At 32.5% G+C, this 19,593-nt stretch overlaps 2 protein-coding genes and 1 pseudogene across 2 annotated transcripts in view; all 3 read right to left on the bottom strand.

Moving 5' to 3' along the window:
• LOC145029709 (nodulin homeobox-like) overlaps nt 1-2,821 on the bottom strand; it is a 3,374-nt gene extending 553 nt beyond the window's left edge. Inside the window, exons 1-4 of the mRNA XM_078978189.1 lie at nt 2,575-2,821; nt 2,335-2,448; nt 1,877-1,969; nt 1-1,762 (exon numbers count right to left, since the gene is read on the bottom strand). The exon at nt 1-1,762 is cut by the window's left edge and continues 553 nt beyond it. Coding sequence (XP_078834315.1) covers nt 1-1,762; nt 1,877-1,969; nt 2,335-2,448; nt 2,575-2,821 — 2,216 coding nt within the window. The remainder of the gene's footprint in view (nt 1,763-1,876; nt 1,970-2,334; nt 2,449-2,574) is intronic.
• Nucleotides 2,822-4,759: 1,938 nt separating this feature from the next.
• Nucleotides 4,760-8,146, bottom strand: LOC145029708 (nodulin homeobox-like; annotated as a pseudogene).
• A 1,938-nt stretch (nt 8,147-10,084) lies between these two features.
• Nucleotides 10,085-13,459, bottom strand: LOC145029707 (nodulin homeobox-like). The gene has a single exon (XM_078978188.1). The coding sequence runs from the start codon at nt 13,457-13,459 to the stop codon at nt 10,085-10,087; it is 3,375 nt and encodes a 1,124-aa protein (XP_078834314.1).
• Between the last annotated feature and the right edge of the window lie 6,134 nt (nt 13,460-19,593).

Below are 19,593 nucleotides of genomic sequence, written 5' to 3'. Positions count from 1 at the left end.
ACTAAAGCATTAGATGGATCTATATTTAACTGGTTCAGTTCTTCCACAACTGAATTGTCAGAAACGCCCTTGTTCTCGTTTCCATGTGGATTTGGAGATCCTTGATTCTCAGCGTTACCCTCTTCGGTTTTGTCGATATTGGATTCTGGAGTAATTAGTGGATCCAGCTGAGAAATGAATACCCTAAACAGCTGTACATCATCCTGATTAAGGAATCCAGGAATTAATGATTCTGCATGAACCAATAGGGAACGCAGGTTTTGGCTAATGACAGCAGCCTTTTCAGCTCCAGCATCATTAGAAACTCCATATGGTAAATTAGGAATTTCCTTCTGCAAGCACTGCAGGAATGTATTAAGGAAGAGATCCTTCTCCTCTTTACATAAATCCGGAATAAAACAAGTGAGATTTGCTACAACTTTAACAAGTAAAGATGTTCTCTGAAACGCATAAGAAGTCCGAGAAACACGACACGCATTAAAAGTAGATTCCAGAATATCTGATGATGTCAGCACACCCAAAACCCATCCGGCTGCTGCCAACGAATCATAATCCAGAGTTGCATCTTCTTCTGAAAGCCGAGACTCAGAGGAGCACCAACTAGACAGGAACTCCGCATGTGGTAGAAAAAATATTGTTGTCAGAACTTCAGTAAAGTTCATGGTGATGTAAGATCTAAAGTTAGAATCATCAGAGAGAATGTCTGTTAATCGCATTGCATTAAGTTGTAGAAGTCCACGTGGATAGGTTTTGTTAGAGAAAGCAGCAAGCCCATTCAGATCTCCACGAAACATTGTCTTCAACAATTCAAGAACCTGGAATATAGTTGACTTTGCTAAAGTTAAACCCGCAGTAGTGCTGGCAGCCACATCCAAGAAAGAGACGCTTTCTACTTCACAAAGATGCAGTAGAATAGACAAGACTTTTGACTTTAGCCTGGAAATAACAGCCATAAGATACGATTCTTCACAGAATGGTAATTTCATGATGTCATGAGCCAATAAAAGTATGCCACCTTCTCCGCATAGTTCCTTATTTTTAACGAGGCGCTCACGAAAGAATCTTTGTTGGCAAAGTGACTGAAGAAATTGAAGTGAAGCTTCACAATGCTGACACAGACGGTTGACTTCAGCAAGATTTGACCGCATGCCAGTATCAGTAAACTGAGACAACCTCACTTGAAGAAACTGAATGTCTATGTGGACAGCAGCAAAAGCTACAGGCAAAAATATATCAACCTTAGGGTGTGCAAGAAGGACTAGTGCAAGTTCATTCCATTGTGAAGAAATAAAGGCTGTTAACAGATACAGGCTGCAGGCCAACAGTGCTGAATGCACCAGAGCAAGTTGACTTTCCTTTTTAAAGCTAGCAAGAACAGTGATTAGGTAAAAGATCAGATCAAGCATCTGTTCAGATATTTTCAGATCATCAAGCAAAATCTGTTCAAGTTTGTTGTTGCGGGGTGCAAGATCACACAGGGAATGTAATAGTCGAATACCACCTAACAAGTATCTTAAGAGTTCTTCATCTCTCTTAGAAGACAAAAGTTTTGCAATTAGGTGAAACACAAAATTTCTTGCTAGGGCTTCCACATCGATCTGATTTGAAGATCCAGTGCTGGTAGTCCATTGAATAGTATCATTGTCTGCATCCCTAATTAACTTGCTAAGCTCTTGAGAACTTAGTGTATGTAACTCTTTGATAGCTAAATTTTCTAGTATCTTCTGCCTTATTTCTGGATCATTTACTTCTTTTAATAAGTCTGCAATATCATTACTAATTACATTTATGGTTAAATCTTCTTTAAATTGAGATTGGATTAGATATAATTGATGATCCATGTTACATGAACATTGTTCTAGATTATCACAATTACATTCAATTTCTTCAGAATCTGAATTAGAATCATAATCTGTTATGTTGATATCAGAATTATTGTCTGAGATTTCCTCTCCGTCTGACGAATTATCTATTAAATTTATTAATTGAAGTTTTATGTCCTCACTTATATCCATATTATTAATTAGTTTCTTTATTTTTTTATTTCTGCATTTATTAGCATAATGACCAGTTTTTCCACATGAAAAGCAAGTAGGAGGTTTTTTATTTTCCTTTTTAATAAATTTCTTTTTTATGTGTTTATCTTTTCTATTAAAATCGTTATGTTTTCTCTTATAAAATCTTTTTTCTGTTGGAATTCTTTTCTCTGTTTCTTCTTATTTTTACTGGTTTCTATTCCGAACTGATCACAAAATTCTCTTAATTGTCTTTTTTCATTAAGATGTTGGGTTTTTATTTGATGGTTGAGTTTTATTTCACTACATAGGGCCAAACCTTCCTGGATACAAGTTCCTATTAATTTTCCATATGTGTAATCTTCGTAAGGAATTGTATTATCTTTTCTTAGTTGGTTTTTAACTCTTTCAGCAAAAAGATTTGGCAAACCATCTATGAATTTTGATTTCCAATAAACACTATTACAATCATTAAGCTCCATAACTCTACTTAAAAAAGTATCCTTATACCATCGAAAGGACGTAAGAGTTTTACAAAATAATCCATTTAATAAGGTACGAATGTTTTCAGAATTATCTGACCATCTTCCTGTAAAATGTTCTATTATGGTACAAGTAAGAGTGTATACCACATTGGGAGTAGTTATTCCATTTTCTGTTTTTACTGTATTAAGAATAGCTTGTTGAGTTTTTTCATCAACATAATTGTCCCACCAGCCTTTTAATTGGCCAGTGAATCCGACAATTAGCATGTTAGCTACTTGTTTATCACTATTCCCTGTATTTTTAGCAATTGTGCTATACATTAACATTCTATGAATCATATTATATATTTGTCTTTCAGTATATCCATCTAGATTCCATTCATAAACATTTTTACCACTGTAACTATTATTAATTTCATATTCTTGTTCCTCGTGTAGGACATCTTGGGGACTTAGTCTTGGATAATAATATAATCTTTGGACAGGCTTTCTAGCAAATTTACTGTCGTAATTATTAATTTTATTTATTTGGGCCTCATCTATGTCTGACTCATCATCCGAGTCTTTATTTATGGTATTAATATGTAGTTTTTTCATTTGTTCTTGTATAATATCTAGCATATAATCGTAGTTTTTTAATTTATAACCAGTAATATTTGGTGGTGGTTGAATAGTAGCGTTTATTTGTTTTTCTTTCTCTTTTCTTTTTATTATTATCTCTTTCTGACTATTTATTTTTTCTATTTTTTTTATGTAAAACCATTAATTGTTCTCCTATTATTATAGAATATAAATTATGGAAATTTAATTGTTGGATCATACTATTAATATGATTTATATCTACAGTAGAAGTCTTTTCTTCAAAAAGTTTTTGATAAGCTGAAAATTTTATGGTAACATTGTTATTTGTAATTGTAAAAGGGATTTGAGGTGGAAATATGCTTGTTATTATCTTGTCTCCTGATAGAGTATAATCTCTTTCTATGTTGTGAATATCATGTAGAAAAGTATAAGTAAACCAAGGAATAAAATGTATAATCTGATTTATAGAGGATAAATGTTCATAAAATGTATTTTGTATCTCTTGTAACTCCTCTTTAGAATAATTTTTAAATAACCAATCTTTAAAAAATGTCCATTTAGTTGAATAAAATTCTTCTGAAATAATTTTTCTTGCCTGAGAACCAGGGATAAAATCTATTTTTTCGTCTAAATCCATTAAACTGTAAAATTCATTTCAGAAGGAGTAGATGCCTCCGCCTTATACACAATATCATCATGTATATTTAGATTATTTATTTTTCTGATATCAACAGAAGCACGAGTAGAGGGGACTTCTACATTATAATCTAATGGTGATATGTATGAATGTGAAGATCTTGCCGATCTTGTTCGTTTTATTAGGTTGTGTTCATATTCTATTTCCTTGTTAAATTCTATAGTAACGGCCCCATCAGAAATTTGTAAAATACTTTCTATATTATTATTTATTTGTCTTTCAGTATATCCATCTAGATTCCATTCATAAACATTTTTACCACTGTAACTATTATTAATTTCATATTCTAGTTCCTCGTGTAGGAAATCTTGGGGACTTGGTCTTGGATAATAATATAATCTTTGGACAGGCTTTCTAGCAAATTTACTATCGTAATTATTAATTTTATTTATTTGGGCCTCATCTATGTCTAACTCATCATCCGAGTCTTTATTTATGGTATTAATATGGTTTATTTACTTTCTTACATTTAGGATTCATCGTTTTTAATGGTTTAAAATATATACGATAACATATACATATTACTTCCGATCCTGGTAAATAATTATAACCATGAGTTTTGACATTTAATGTTAATGCTTGAAAAATATTCTTATCAGACAAAGAAAGTTGTAAATTTGGGTAAACATTAAAATATACCGGTCCATGAGACAAACTAGATTCTATTATACCCATTAAAGATTGTTTCCAATTTTTATTTCTAGCGTCCCTAAGAACTGCTAAAAAACTTTCAGGTAATCCTTGTAATGTTAATGGTTTAAAAGCAATTTGCACTAAACCAATATGCAAGTAATTATAAATATGTTTGTATTTATTAATATCTTGTGGAGTTATTAACTGAACTGTCATGTCATCTTCATTCATAGTTAAATTCTCTTCTGTAGTTTTAACAGTTTGGATAAAACCTAATTCTTCAAAAGTTCCTAATTCATAAATGAATTTAGGTTTGATACTAGGAATAGTCCATTTATTAAGAAGGTCTAAATTTTTTGGTATTTCATATTCTTTTCTCCATCTGTATGCATAACATATTGGGCTTCCAAGTTTCTGTTGTGTTGACTTCCTTGACCTTGACCACCAGAACCAGATGGAGCCTGGTCAAAGAACTCATCAGGACTCTCCGGCGTGTCGGAAACCGGGTCCGTTCCTGACCCCCCACCTTGCTTCTCCCCGCCTGAAGCCACACGCGCATCCTTAGCAGTCGCACGTGCTAGTTTCCCCTTACGGTTATTCAACCAATTCTTGAGCTACGAGGCAGAAATTTTAGAACCATGAAGACTAAGTTTATCAGCCCATATTTGAATTGAGGCAGCTTTCCTCTGCATGTCAGGCTCATTCTGTAAAGCTTGTTCAATCATGGTTACTTGCATGTGATTCATTATGTTGCGTTTCCTTTTTCTCAGCTGTTTTTCCTCACTTGCCATGCCATTTGAATCCAATCCATTTGTTTCAATGTTTTGACCATCTCCTTCGCTTTCATGAAAAACCCTAGCATTAAAACTTTGAGGCAAATCAATCCGGTGTTCTTGCCTAACTAAAGCATTAGATGGATCTATATTTAACTGGTTCAGTTCTTCCACAACTGAATTGTCAGAAACGCCCTTGTTCTCGTTTCCATGTGGACTTGGAGATCCTTGATTCCCAGCGTTACCCTCTTCGGTTTTGTCGATATTGGATTCTGGAGTAATTAGTGGATCCAGCTGAGAAATGAATACCCTAAACAGCTGTACATCATCCTGATTAAGGAATCCAGGAATTAATGATTCTGCATGAACCAATAGGGAACACAGGTTTTGGCTAATGACAGCAGCCTTTTCAGCTCCAGCATCATTAGAAACTCCATATGGTAAATTAGGAATTTTCTTCTGCAAGCACTGCAAGAATGTATTAAGGAAGAGATCCTTCTCCTCTTTACATAAATCCGGAATAAAACAAGTGAGATTTGCTACAACTTTAACAAGTAAAGATGTTCTCTGAAACGCATAAGAAGTCCGAGAAACACGACACGCATTAAAAGTAGATTCCGGAATATCTGATGATGTCAGCACACCCAAAACCCATCCGGCTGCTGCCAACGAATCATAATCCAGAGTTGCATCTTCTTCTGAAAGCCGAGACTCAGAGGAGCACCAACTAGACAGGAACTCCGCATGTGGTAGCAAAAATATTGTTGTCAGAACTTCAGTAAAGTTCATGGTGATGTAAGATCTAAAGTTAGAATCATCAGAGAGAATGTCTGTTAATCGCATTGCATTAAGTTGTAGAAGTCCACGTGGATAGGTTTTGTTAGAGAAAGCAGCAAGCCCATTCAGATCTCCACGAAACATTGTCTTCAACAATTCAAGAACCTGGAATATAGTTGACTTTGCTAAAGTTAAACCCGCAGTAGTGCTGGCAGCCACATCCAAGAAAGAGACGCTTTCTACTTCACAAAGATGCAGTAGAATAGACAAGACTTTTGACTTTAGCCTGGAAATAACAGCCATAAGATACGATTCTTCACAGAATGGTAATTTCATGATGTCATGAGCCAATAAAAGTATGCCACCTTCTCCGCATAGTTCCTTATTTTTAACGAGGCGCTCACGAAAGAATCTTTGTTGGCAAAGTGACTGAAGAAATTGAAGTGAAGCTTCACAATGCTGACACAGACGGTTGACTTCAGCAAGATTTGACCGCATGCCAGTATCAGTAAACTGAGATAACCTCACTTGAAGAAACTGAATGTCTATGTGGACAGCAGCAAAAGCTACAGGCAAAAATATATCAACCTTAGGGTGTGCAAGAAGGACTAGTGCAAGTTCATTCCATTGTGAAGAAATAAAGGCTGTTAACAGATACAGGCTGCAGGCCAACAGTGCTGAATGCACCAGAGCAAGTTGACTTTCCTTTTTAAAGCTAGCAAGAACAGTGATTAGGTAAAAGATCAGATCAAGCATCTGTTCAGATATTTTCAGATCATCAAGCAAAATCTGTTCAAGTTTGTTGTTGCGGGGTGCAAGATCACACATGGAATGTAATAGTCGAATACCACCTAACAAGTATCTTAAGAGTTCTTCATCTCTCTTAGAAGACAAAAGTTTTGCAATTAGGTGAAACACAAAATTTCTTGCTAGGGCTTCCACATCGATCTGATTTGAAGATCCAGTGCTGGTAGTCCATTGAATAGTATCATTGTCTGCATCCCTAATTAACTTGCTAAGCTCTTGAGAACTTAGTGTATGTAACTCTTTGATAGCTAAATTTTCTAGTATCTTCTGCCTTATTTCTGGATCATTTACTTCTTTTAATAAGTCTGCAATATCATTACTAATTACATTTATGGTTAAATCTTCTTTAAATTGAGATTGGATTAGATATAATTGATGATCCATGTTACATGAACATTGTTCTAGATTATCACAATTACATTCAATTTCTTCAGAATCTGAATTAGAATCATAATCTGTTATGTTGATATCAGATTATGTTGATATCAGATTGTCTGAGATTTCCTCTCCGTCTGACGAATTATCTATTAAATTTATTAATTGAAGTTTTATGTCCTCACTTATATCCATATTATTAATTAGTTTCTTTATTTTTTTATTTCTGCATTTATTAGCATAATGACCAGTTTTTCCACATGAAAAGCAAGTAGGAGGTTTTTTATTTTCCTTTTTAATAAATTTCTTTTTTATGTGTTTATCTTTTCTATTAAAATCGTTATGTTTTCTCTTATAAAATCTTTTTTTCTGTTGGAATTCTTTTCTCTGTTTCTTCTTATTTTTACTGGTTTCTATTCCGAACTGATCACAAAATTCTCTTAATTGTCTTTTTTCATTAAGATGTTGGGTTTTTATTTGATGGTTGAGTTTTATTTCACTACATAGGGCCAAACCTTCCTGGATACAAGTTCCTATTAATTTTCCATATGTGTAATCTTCGTAAGGAATTGTATTATCTTTTCTTAGTTGGTTTTTAACTCTTTCAGCAAAAAGATTTGGCAAACCATCTATGAATTTTGATTTCCAATAAACACTATTACAATCATTAAGCTCCATAACTCTACTTAAAAAAGTATCCTTATACCATCGAAAGGACGTAAGAGTTTTACAAAATAATCCATTTAATAAGGTACGAATGTTTTCAGAATTATCTGACCATCTTCCTGTAAAATGTTCTATTATGGTACAAGTAAGAGTGTATACCACATTGGGAGTAGTTATTCCATTTTCTGTTTTTACTGTATTAAGAATAGCTTGTTGAGTTTTTTCATCAACATAATTGTCCCACCAGCCTTTTAATTGGCCAGTGAATCCGACAATTAGCATGTTAGCTACTTGTTTATCACTATTCCCTGTATTTTTAGCAATTGTGCTATACATTAACATTCTATGAATCATATTATATATTTGTCTTTCAGTATATCCATCTAGATTCCATTCATAAACATTTTTACCACTGTAACTATTATTAATTTCATATTCTTGTTCCTCGTGTAGGACATCTTGGGGACTTGGTCTTGGATAATAATATAATCTTTGGACAGGCTTTCTAGCAAATTTACTGTCGTAATTATTAATTTTATTTATTTGGGCCTCATCTATGTCTGACTCATCATCCGAGTCTTTATTTATGGTATTAATATGTAGTTTTTTCATTTGTTCTTGTATAATATCTAGCATATAATCGTAGTTTTTTAATTTATAACCAGTAATATTTGGTGGTGGTTGAATAGTAGCGTTTATTTGTTTTTCTTTCTCTTTTCTTTTTATTATTATCTCTTTCTGACTATTTATTTTTTCTATTTTTTTTATGTAAAACCATTAATTGTTCTCCTATTATTATAGAATATAAATTATGGAAATTTAATTGTTGGATCATACTATTAATATGATTTATATCTACAGTAGAAGTCTTTTCTTCAAAAAGTTTTTGATAAGCTGAAAATTTTATGGTAACATTGTTATTTGTAATTGTAAAAGGGATTTGAGGTGGAAATATGCTTGTTATTATCTTGTCTCCTGATAGAGTATAATCTCTTTCTATGTTGTGAATATCATGTAGAAAAGTATAAGTAAACCAAGGAATAAAATGTATAATCTGATTTATAGAGGATAAATGTTCATAAAATGTATTTTGTATCTCTTGTAACTCCTCTTTAGAATAATTTTTAAATAACCAATCTTTAAAAAATGTCCATTTAGTTGAATAAAATTCTTCTGAAATAATTTTTCTTGCCTGAGAACCAGGGATAAAATCTATTTTTTCGTCTAAATTCATTAAACTGTAAAATTCATTTCAGAAGGAGTAGATGCCTCCGCCTTATACACAATATCATCATGTATATTTAGATTATTTATTTTTCTGATATCAACAGAAGCACGAGTAGAGGGGACTTCTACATTATAATCTAATGCTGATATGTATAAATGTGAAGATCTTGCCGATCTTGTTCGTTTTATTAGGTTGTGTTCATATTCTATTTCCTTGTTAAATTCTATAGTAACGGCCCCATCAGAAGTTTGTATAATACTTTCTATATTATTATTTATTTGTCTTTCAGTATATCCATCTAGATTCCATTCATAAACATTTTTACCACTGTAACTATTATTAATTTCATATTCTTGTTCCTCGTGTAGGACATCTTGGGGACTTGGTCTTGGATAATAATATAATCTTTGGACAGGCTTTCTAGCAAATTTACTATCGTAATTATTAATTTTATTTATTTGGGCCTCATCTATGTCTAACTCATCATCCGAGTCTTTATTTATGGTATTAATATGGTTTATTTACTTTCTTACATTTAGGATTCATCGTTTTTAATGGTTTAAAATATATACGATAACATATACATATTACTTCCGATCCTGGTAAATAATTATAACCATGAGTTTTGACATTTAATGTTAATGCTTGAAAAATATTCTTATCAGACAAAGAAAGTTGTAAATTTGGGTAAACATTAAAATATACCGGTCCATGAGACAAACTAGATTCTATTATACCCATTAAAGATTGTTTCCAATTTTTATTTCTAGCGTCCCTAAGAACTGCTAAAAAACTTTCAGGTAATCCTTGTAATGTTAATGGTTTAAAAGCAATTTGCACTAAACCAATATGCAAGTAATTATAAATATGTTTGTATTTATTAATATCTTGTGGAGTTATTAACTGAACTGTCATGTCATCTTCATTCATAGTTAAATTCTCTTCTGTAGTTTTAACAGTTTGGATAAAACCTAATTCTTCAAAAGTTCCTAATTCATAAATGAATTTAGGTTTGATACTAGGAATAGTCCATTTATTAAGAAGGTCTAAATTTTTTGGTATTTCATATTCTTTTCTCCATCTGTATGCATAACATATTGGGCTTCCAAGTTTCTGTTGTGTTGACTTCCTTGACCTTGACCACCAGAACCAGATGGAGCCTGGTCAAAGAACTCATCAGGACTCTCCGGCGTGTCGGAAACCGGGTCCGTTCCTGACCCCCCACCTTGCTTCTCCCCGCCTGAAGCCACACGCGCATCCTTAGCAGTCGCACGTGCTAGTTTCCCCTTACGGTTATTCAACCAATTCTTGAGCTGCGAGGCAGAAATTTCAGAACCATGAAGACTAAGTTTATCAGCCCATATTTGAATTGAGGCAGCTTTCCTCTGCATGTCAGGCTCATTCTGTAAAGCTTGTTCAATCATGGTTACTTGCATGTGATTCATTATGTTGCGTTTCCTTTTTCTCAGCTGTTTTTCCTCACTTGCCATGCCATTTGAATCCAATCCATTTGTTTCAATGTTTTGACCATCTCCTTCGCTTTCATGAAAAACCCTAGCATTAAAACTTTGAGGCAAATCAATCCGGTGTTCTTGCCTAACTAAAGCATTAGATGGATCTATATTTAACTGGTTCAGTTCTTCCACAACTGAATTGTCAGAAACGCCCTTGTTCTCGTTTCCATGTGGATTTGGAGATCCTTGATTCCCAGCGTTACCCTCTTCGGTTTTGTCGATATTGGATTCTGGAGTAATTAGTGGATCCAGCTGAGAAATGAATACCCTAAACAGCTGTACATCATCCTGATTAAGGAATCTAGGAATTAATGATTCTGCATGAACCAATAGGGAACGCAGGTTTTGGCTAATGACAGCAGCCTTTTCAGCTCCAACATCATTAGAAACTCCATATGGTAAATTAGGAATTTCCTTCTGCAAGCACTGCAGGAATGTATTAAGGAAGAGATCCTTCTCCTCTTTACATAAAATCGGAATAAAACAAGTGAGATTTGCTACAACTTTAACAAGTAAAGATGTTCTCTGAAACGCATAAGAAGTCCGAGAAACACGACACGCATTAAAAGTAGATTTCGGAACATCTGATGATGTCAGCACACCCAAAACCCATCCGGCTGCTGCCAACGAATCATAATCCAGAGTTGCATCTTCTTCTGAAAGCCGAGACTCAGAGGAGCACCAACTAGACGGGAACTCCGCATGTGGTAGCAAAAATATTGTTGTCAGAACTTCAGTAAAGTTCATGGTGATGTAAGATCTAAAGTTAGAATCATCAGAGAGAATGTCTGTTAATCGCATTGCATTAAGTTGTAGAAGTCCACGTGGATAGGTTTTGTCAGAGAAAGCAGCAAGCCCATTCAGATCTCCACGAAACATTGTCTTCAACAATTCAAGAACCTGGAATATAGTTGACTTTGCTAAAGTTAAACCCGCAGTAGTGCTGGCAGCCACATCCAAGAAAGAGACGCTTTCTACTTCACAAAGATGCAGTAGAATAGACAAGACTTTTGACTTTAGCCTGGAAATAACAGCCATAAGATACGATTCTTCACAGAATGGTAATTTCATGATGTCATGAGCCAATAAAAGTATGCCACCTTCTCCGCATAGTTCCTTATTTTTAACGAGGCGCTCACGAAAGAATCTTTGTTGGCAAAGTGACTGAAGAAATTGAAGTGAAGCTTCACAATGCTGACACAGACGGTTGACTTCAGCAAGATTTGACCGCATGCCAGTATCAGTAAACTGAGACAACCTCACTTGAAGAAACTGAATGTCTATGTGGACAGCAGCAAAAGCTACAGGCAAAAATATATCAACCTTAGGGTGTGCAAGAAGGACTGGTGCAAGTTCATTCCATTGTGAAGAAATAAAGGCTGTTAACAGATACAGACTGCAGGCCAACAGTGCTGAATGCACCAGAGCAAGTTGACTTTCCTTTTTAAAGCTAGCAAGAACTGTGATTAGGTAAAAGATCAGATCAAGCATCTGTTCAGATATTTTCAGATCATCAAGCAAAATCTGTTCAAGTTTGTTGTTGCGGGGTGCAAGATCACACAGGGAATGTAATAGTCGAATACCACCTAACAAGTATCTGAAGAGTTCTTCATCTCTCTTAGAAGACAAAAGTTTTGCAATTAGGTGAAACACAAAATTTCTTGCTAGGGCTTCTACATCGATCTGATTTGAAGATCCAGTGCTGGTAGTCCATTGAATAGTATCATTGTCTGCATCCCTAATTAACTTGCTAAGCTCTTGAGAACTTAGTGTATGTAACTCTTTGATAGCTAAATTTTCTAGTATCTTCTGCCTTATTTCTGGATCATTTACTTCTTTTAATAAGTCTGCAATATCATTACTAATTACATTTATGGTTAAATCTTCTTTAAATTGAGATTGGATTAGATATAATTGATGATCCATGTTACATGAACATTGTTCTAGATTATCACAATTACATTCAATTTCTTCAGAATCTGAATTAGAATCATAATCTGTTATGTTGATATCAGAATTATTGTCTGAGATTTCCTCTCCGTCTGACGAATTATCTATTAAATTTATTAATTGAAGTTTTATGTCCTCACTTATATCCATATTATTAATTTGTTTCTTTATTTTTTTATTTCTGCATTTATTAGCATAATGACCAGTTTTTCCACATGAAAAGCAAGTAGGAGGTTTTTTATTTTCCTTTTTAATAAATTTCTTTTTTATGTGTTTATCTTTTCTATTAAAATCGTTATGTTTTCTCTTATAAAATCTTTTTTTCTGTTGGAATTCTTTTCTCTGTTTCTTCTTATTTTTACTGGTTTCTATTCCGAACTGATCACAAAATTCTCCTAATTGTCTTTTTTCATTAAGATGTTGGGTTTTTATTTGATGGTTGAGTTTTATTTCACTACATAGGGCCAAACCTTCTTGGATACAAGTTCCTATTAATTTTCCATATGTGTAATCTTCGTAAGGAATTGTATTGTCTTTTCTTAGTTGGTTTTTAACTCTTTCAGCAAAAAGATTTGGCAAACCATCTATGAATTTTGATTTCCAATAAACACTATTACAATCATTAAGCTCCATAACTCTACTTAAAAAAGTATCCTTATACCATCGAAAGGACGTAAGAGTTTTACAAAATAATCCATTTAATAAGGTACGAATGTTTTCAGAATTATCTGACCATCTTCCTGTAAAATGTTCTATTATGGTACAAGTAAGAGTGTATACCACATTGGGAGTAGTTATTCCATTTTCTGTTTTTACTGTATTAAGAATAGCTTGTTGAGTTTTTTCATCAACATAATTGTCCCACCAGACTTTTAATTGGCCAGTGAATCCGGCAATTAGCATGTTAGCTAGTTGTTTATCACTATTTCCTGTATTTTTAGCAATTGTGCTATACATTAACATGCTATGAATCATATTATATATTTGTCTTTCAGTATATCCATCTGGATTCCATTCATAAACATTTTTACCACTGTAACTATTATTAATTTCATATTCTTGTTCCTCGTGTAGGACATCTTGGGGACTTGGTCTTGGATAATAATATAATCTTTGGACAGGCTTTCTAGCAAATTTACTGTCGTAATTATTAATTTTATTTATTTGGGCCTCATCTATGTCTGACTCATCATCCGAGTCTTTATTTATGGTATTAATATGTAGTTTTTTCATTTGTTCTTGTATAATATCTAGCATATAATCGTAGTTTTTTAATTTATAACCAGTAATATTTGGTGGTGGTTGAATGGTAGCGTTTATTTGTTTTTCTTTCTCTTTTCTTTTTATTATTATCTCTTTCTGACTATTTATTTTTTCTATTTTTTTTTATGTAAATCCATTAATTGTTCTCCTATTATTATAGAATATAAATTATGGAAATTTAATTGTTGGATCATACTATTAATATGATTTATATCTACAGTAGAAGTCTTTTCTTCAAAAAGTTTTTGATAAGCTGAAAATTTTATGGTAACGTTGTTATTTGTAATTGTAAAAGGGATTTGAGGTGGAAATATGCTTGTTATTATCTTGTCTCCTGATAGAGTATAATCTCTTTCTATGTTGTGAATATCATGTAGAAAAGTATAAGTAAACCAATGAATAAAATGTATAATCTGATTTATAGAGGATAAATGTTCATAAAATGTATTTTGTATCTCTTGTAACTCCTCTTTAGAATAATTTTTAAATAACCAATCTTTAAAAAATGTCCATTTAGTTGAATAAAATTCTTCTGAAATAATTTTTCTTGCCTGAGAACCAGGGATAAAATCTATTTTTTCGTCTAAATCCATTAAACTGTAAAATTCATTTCAGAAGGAGTAGATGCCTCCGCCTCATACACAATATCATCATGTATATTTAGATTATTTATTTTTCTGATATCAACAGAAGCACGAGTAGAGGGGACTTCTACATTATAATCTAATGGTGATATGTATGAATGTGAAGATCTTGCCGATCTTGTTCGTTTTATTAGGTTGTGTTCATATTCTATTTCCTTGTTAAATTCTATAGTAACGGCCCCATCAGAAGTTTGTATAATACTTTCTATATTATTATTTATTAAAGGCGTGGGTGGTATATTATCTTCTATAATCCAGTGTTGGGGAAATTTTATTTCATCCCATTTTATGGCTTTTCTAGTTGTAATTTTTGACATATCGAAATTACTTTCTATTAAAATTGTTTCATTTATAGGTTTATTTACTTTCTTACATTTTGGATTCATCGTTTTTAATGGTTTACAATATATACGATAACATATACATATTACTTCCGATCCTGGTAAATAATTATAACCATGAGTTTTGACATTTAATGTTAATGCTTGAAAAATATTCTTATCAGACAAAGAAAGTTGTAAATTTGGGTAAACATTAAAATATACCGGTCCATGAGACAAACTAGATTCTATTATACCCATTAAGGATTTTTTCCAATTTTTATTTCTAGCGTCCCTAAGAACTGCTAAAAAACTTTCAGGTAATCCTTGTAATGTTAATGGTTTAAAAGCAATTTGCACTAAACCAATATGCAAGTAATTATAAATATGTTTGTATTTATTAATATCTTGTGGAGTTATTAACTGAACTGTCATGTCATCTTCATTCATAGTTAAATTCTCTTCTGTAGTTTTAACAGTTTGGATAAAACCTAATTCTTCAAAAGTTCCTAATTCATAAATGAATTTAGGTTTGATACTAGGAATATTCCATTTATTAAGAAGGTCTAAATTTTTTGGGATTTCATATTCTTCTATTAACTGGTTCTTAATCAATTGTTTATTACTGTTTTTAAATCTATTGAATATACTCATAAAAAAAATCGAATTAATATCACATAGTATTTCAAGGCTCTGATACCACATGTCATGCAGGACCATAACGATATGAGTAAAATTTAAAGACCAAACAAAATAAAATAAGAAAATTTTAAAATATTTAGAAGAGTCAGGCGGGCTAGGCGAGTCAATGAGTAAAACGCCCTAAAACAACACCGTGGTTATAAAAGCAGGGCTAAAACACGACTTTGCCTTTTTCTCCGGACTCTTTTTTTTTTTTTTTAACTGATATCTGATTTACTCATATCTGATTATGATTTGCTGATCATAATACTGCTTCCATGAGGATACTATGTGATATTAACGAATTAGCCTTGCATTAGGCTTACAAATAAAATAAAGTATAAGGAAGTAGACTAACCAGAAAGGTGAATCCAAGATTGTCTTGTAGTAAAACTTTGATACTCCAAATTTATTTAAAACTATTTATTGCAGAAGGATTTTTTACAAGAGTAGATTACAAGAGAGAAATATAGAAATGGCTCCAGGCCTGTCTCAAACATAAGAGAGAGGCTACTTAAATAGATCCGGAGGCCACAAAAAGACAAACAAAACCTAAATTATTACATTTAGCATTGGCAAACAGCTTTTAGAAAAGTAGAAATGACTCTTTGTTTGATTTCCTTGCTTTAATAATATCTGACGAATATTATTCTTTGTCTTCAATAATTTTTGAAGAATATCATCCTCTTTTATTTTGGTCCATCCACCTGTCACCTTGAGTCTATTGTGGTGCTGTCCTTTTTGTCTTGGAAAGATTCTTTCTTTGAGTGATTGATTCCTCAATCATGTCAATCATGCAATCAATGGGGAGGTCTTCTTCTGGAAATCCTTCATCATCTGGCTGGGATTCTCCCGCTAAAAACTGTCTTTGGCTGTGGTTATCAACTGACATATTATCTGAAATATCTTCACTTGAACCTTCATCTTTTGCATTTTCATGTTTTGTAAACCTTTTAAGGTTTTCTTTTAATTCAGAACAGTATAACCTGAATGACTTGATTATTTCTTCTTTAGTTAGATTGACCTTTTGAGAAGTTGAGTGGGCTGCTTCTGTCGAGGAGGCTATTTCCGAGAATTTTTTCTAGACTTGGTATTTCTTAATTTGCTGATTGATATGATCAATTGTTTCCTGTGCATTAAGAATTTTTGTTTCTGGATTTTTATGAAGCATTTTAGGCCAGAATTTAGTAAAATATGACCTTTGTAGAGAAGGAAATTTGGAGGGAGTATAATCTACATGTGGGGACCATTTCCAAATCCACGGAATAGAAAATTCCATGAAAAAATGCATGGAAGATATTGCTTCCAACCCTTCTGATTTCAAGGAACGGCTTGGTTTTGGTATCTAGGAGAGACGGGTAACCATTCCCCATATAATTTTCTAAATGGTTCCTCAGGGAGAATATCTATACTTGGGCCATATGAGATCCACCAATTACTGAACCAATTTGGTATATCTTTACTTTGGTTATAAACCTTTTCACATACTTTAAAGAACCAAGTATGTTTTCTTTGAGGGTTCTCATATAGGAAGGCTTTATGAAAGCTTTCAATATAATCCCAGTATGTAAATTTCATTGGTATCTTCGAAGGAGGGAGTATAAACTCTTTTTCTTTAAGGGTACTCAATCCCCATTCCTCAGGTGATATGATCTTTTTGATAATGGCTTTGCTAAAATTGTAAACACTAGTATTACCTCCGGATGTAAAATGAGAAAATTAAACTGATCCAGTTATTTTCAAAATATTCTCATAATATAATCTTTGTTTATAAGAATATCCAGCGTATGTTGCTGTATCCAAGTATCTTGTCATTAAAAACCATGGATCATCATTATTTTCAAAATAAAGCATTATATCTTTATGTTCTAAGATAATAATAGTATCTCTATGAGATGATTCCTTATATTCAAAATTATCGTTGATGGTTTCACCATCTGTGATCATTTGGGCGAAGCTAGGAATATTTTCCTTTTTTGATTCTAAAAATGCTTTAAATTCCTCATATAATGGGCTTCCGGGAATTAGAAGAGACTGATTATCTGCTTTTGACGAATTTCCAGTTCTATAAGAACTGCTTGAAGCTGCAGGATTTCCTCGGCCTCTACCATAACCACCCCTGTATGAAGGATGGCCTCTTCCTCGATTGGAATTCATCCTGCAAATTAGCATGTAGTTTCTGAGATTTTCTTATGAAGATATTTGAACATAATGTTATATCGTTTCATGTCAGTTCTTGTTATTGGTCTATCTTTATCTTTTTTACTTCGTTTGATAAACGATTCTAAGACCCTGATATGTTTACAATGAAGATTATTCTTTACTTGGAATCTTGAGTCACCCATAAGAAATTTACCTGAAAATGTCAATTTAAGAGTAATATAAGTTTGTTCTCAAGATTTTTGAGCTGAATTCTTAAACCAATTAATCTTAAATTTATTACTGTTCTCCTGAAATATGGTTCAATTGTTAAGTTGGTTAATTCAATTTCCGCTTTATTAATTAAATTTTTTGTATTAATGATATCATAAGATAACTGTCTTAGTTGGCTATAACTCATTCAGAAATTCTCTAGTTAAAAAATCGGGAAGACTATTATCACTTCCTTTTTGTATTGAATTTCAAAATCAAAACACGATAATGTAGCTTGCCATCTGGTAAACATTTGTTTAGAAACATCATGTTTGAAGTCTTTATTAAACATGAATTTAGCTGCCTGACAATCTGTTTTTATAATGAAATGTTGATTATATAAATCATCTTGAAATTTAAGAATACATTTTACTAATGCTAAAATTTCTTTAGCAGTAGTAGAATAATTCTTTTGACTAGGAGTCCACTTTCCAGAATGAAACCTGACTAAAAATTCATGCTTATTGTTAGGGTGAATTTGTTTTAAAATTCCTCCAAACCCTATTTCAGAGGCATCTGTTTCAACTATCTTTTCCCAATTAGGATTAGCCAAAGATAAGCATGGTAGATTTTTAACTTTGTCTTTTATTCTTTTAACCGCTTGGGTATGATTACAAGTCCAAGCACCAGGGTTCTTTTTTAACCTGTCATAAAGAATTGCACTATCAGTTGATAAATCTTTATAAAAAGGTGATATATAATTCAGGCTACCTAAAAATCTTTGTAGCTGAGTCTTATCTTTTATTTCATCTGGGAATTTTGCAGCAAAATCTATACTTCTTTGTATAGGGATGACTTGTCCCTTTTCAATATTATGACCCAAAAATCTTACCTTTGTTTGAAATAACGACATTTTAGATTGTGATATTACCAGACCATTATTTATTATTATTTTTTCAAAAGTATGCAGATGATCAAAATGTTCTTGGATATTTTTTGAGAATACTTGAATATCATCTATATAAACAATAATAAAACTGCTATAAGGATTAAATATATCATTCATTATATTTTGAAATTCCGAAGGGGCATTTTTTAGGCCGAATGGCATAACATTCCATTCGTATTGTTCAAAAGGAACATTAAAGGCCGTTTTATATCTATCCTTGGTATCAATTTGAATTTGCCAATACCCTGATTTTAAGTCAAACTTTGAGAATATTAAAGAGTCATGTAAACGATCTAATAAATCCTTTTTATTAGGAATAGGATACCTAATCCATTTTAAGACCTTATTAAGTGGCTTATAATTGATAACAAGTCTTGGTACTCCCCTTTCTTGTTCTGAATGTTTGTTAACATAAAACGCGGTACACGACCATGGAGATTTATAAGGTTGTATTAAATTTTTATCTAATAAGGAAGTTATTTCTTTTTTACATATATTCAAATATTCAAAATTCATTTGACATGGTCTTGCCTTGGTAGGAATTTGTTTTTCATTGAAACCTTCCTCATAGGGAAGCATAACTATATGTTTTTTTCTTTCCCAAAAAGCATTGGGATGGTCATTACAAATGTTTAAGGAAAATTGGTTTGTTAAAAGTTTAAGTTTTTTCCTGTAATTTAGGTTGTTCTAACTGTTCATCTATTTGAACCGTTCTAATTTCTTCTTTAAGAAAGTTTATTTGGTTTTTCTTTAAATTTAACTCATTGATCCAGATAGAGTAAGGGTCAGAGACAAAATTTAATATAACAGGTTTATTCTAATAGGATCCTACAATTTTATTTTTATCAATAGTTAGAGATAATATCATTTCCAAAAAGGGAT

The sequence above is a fragment of the Lactuca saligna genome, chromosome 2 (genome assembly GCF_052625555.1).
Source record: "Lactuca saligna cultivar CGN05327 chromosome 2, ASM5262555v1, whole genome shotgun sequence".
Lineage (NCBI taxonomy): Eukaryota > Viridiplantae > Streptophyta > Magnoliopsida > Asterales > Asteraceae > Lactuca > Lactuca saligna.
This window is presented reverse-complemented; position numbering and strand designations above follow the sequence as displayed.

Bases quoted from the DNA above. Each gene is read 5' to 3' on its own strand.
- LOC145029707 (XM_078978188.1), bottom strand. From the start codon at position 13,459: ATGTATAGCACAATTGCTAAAAATACAGGAAATAGTGATAAACAACTA.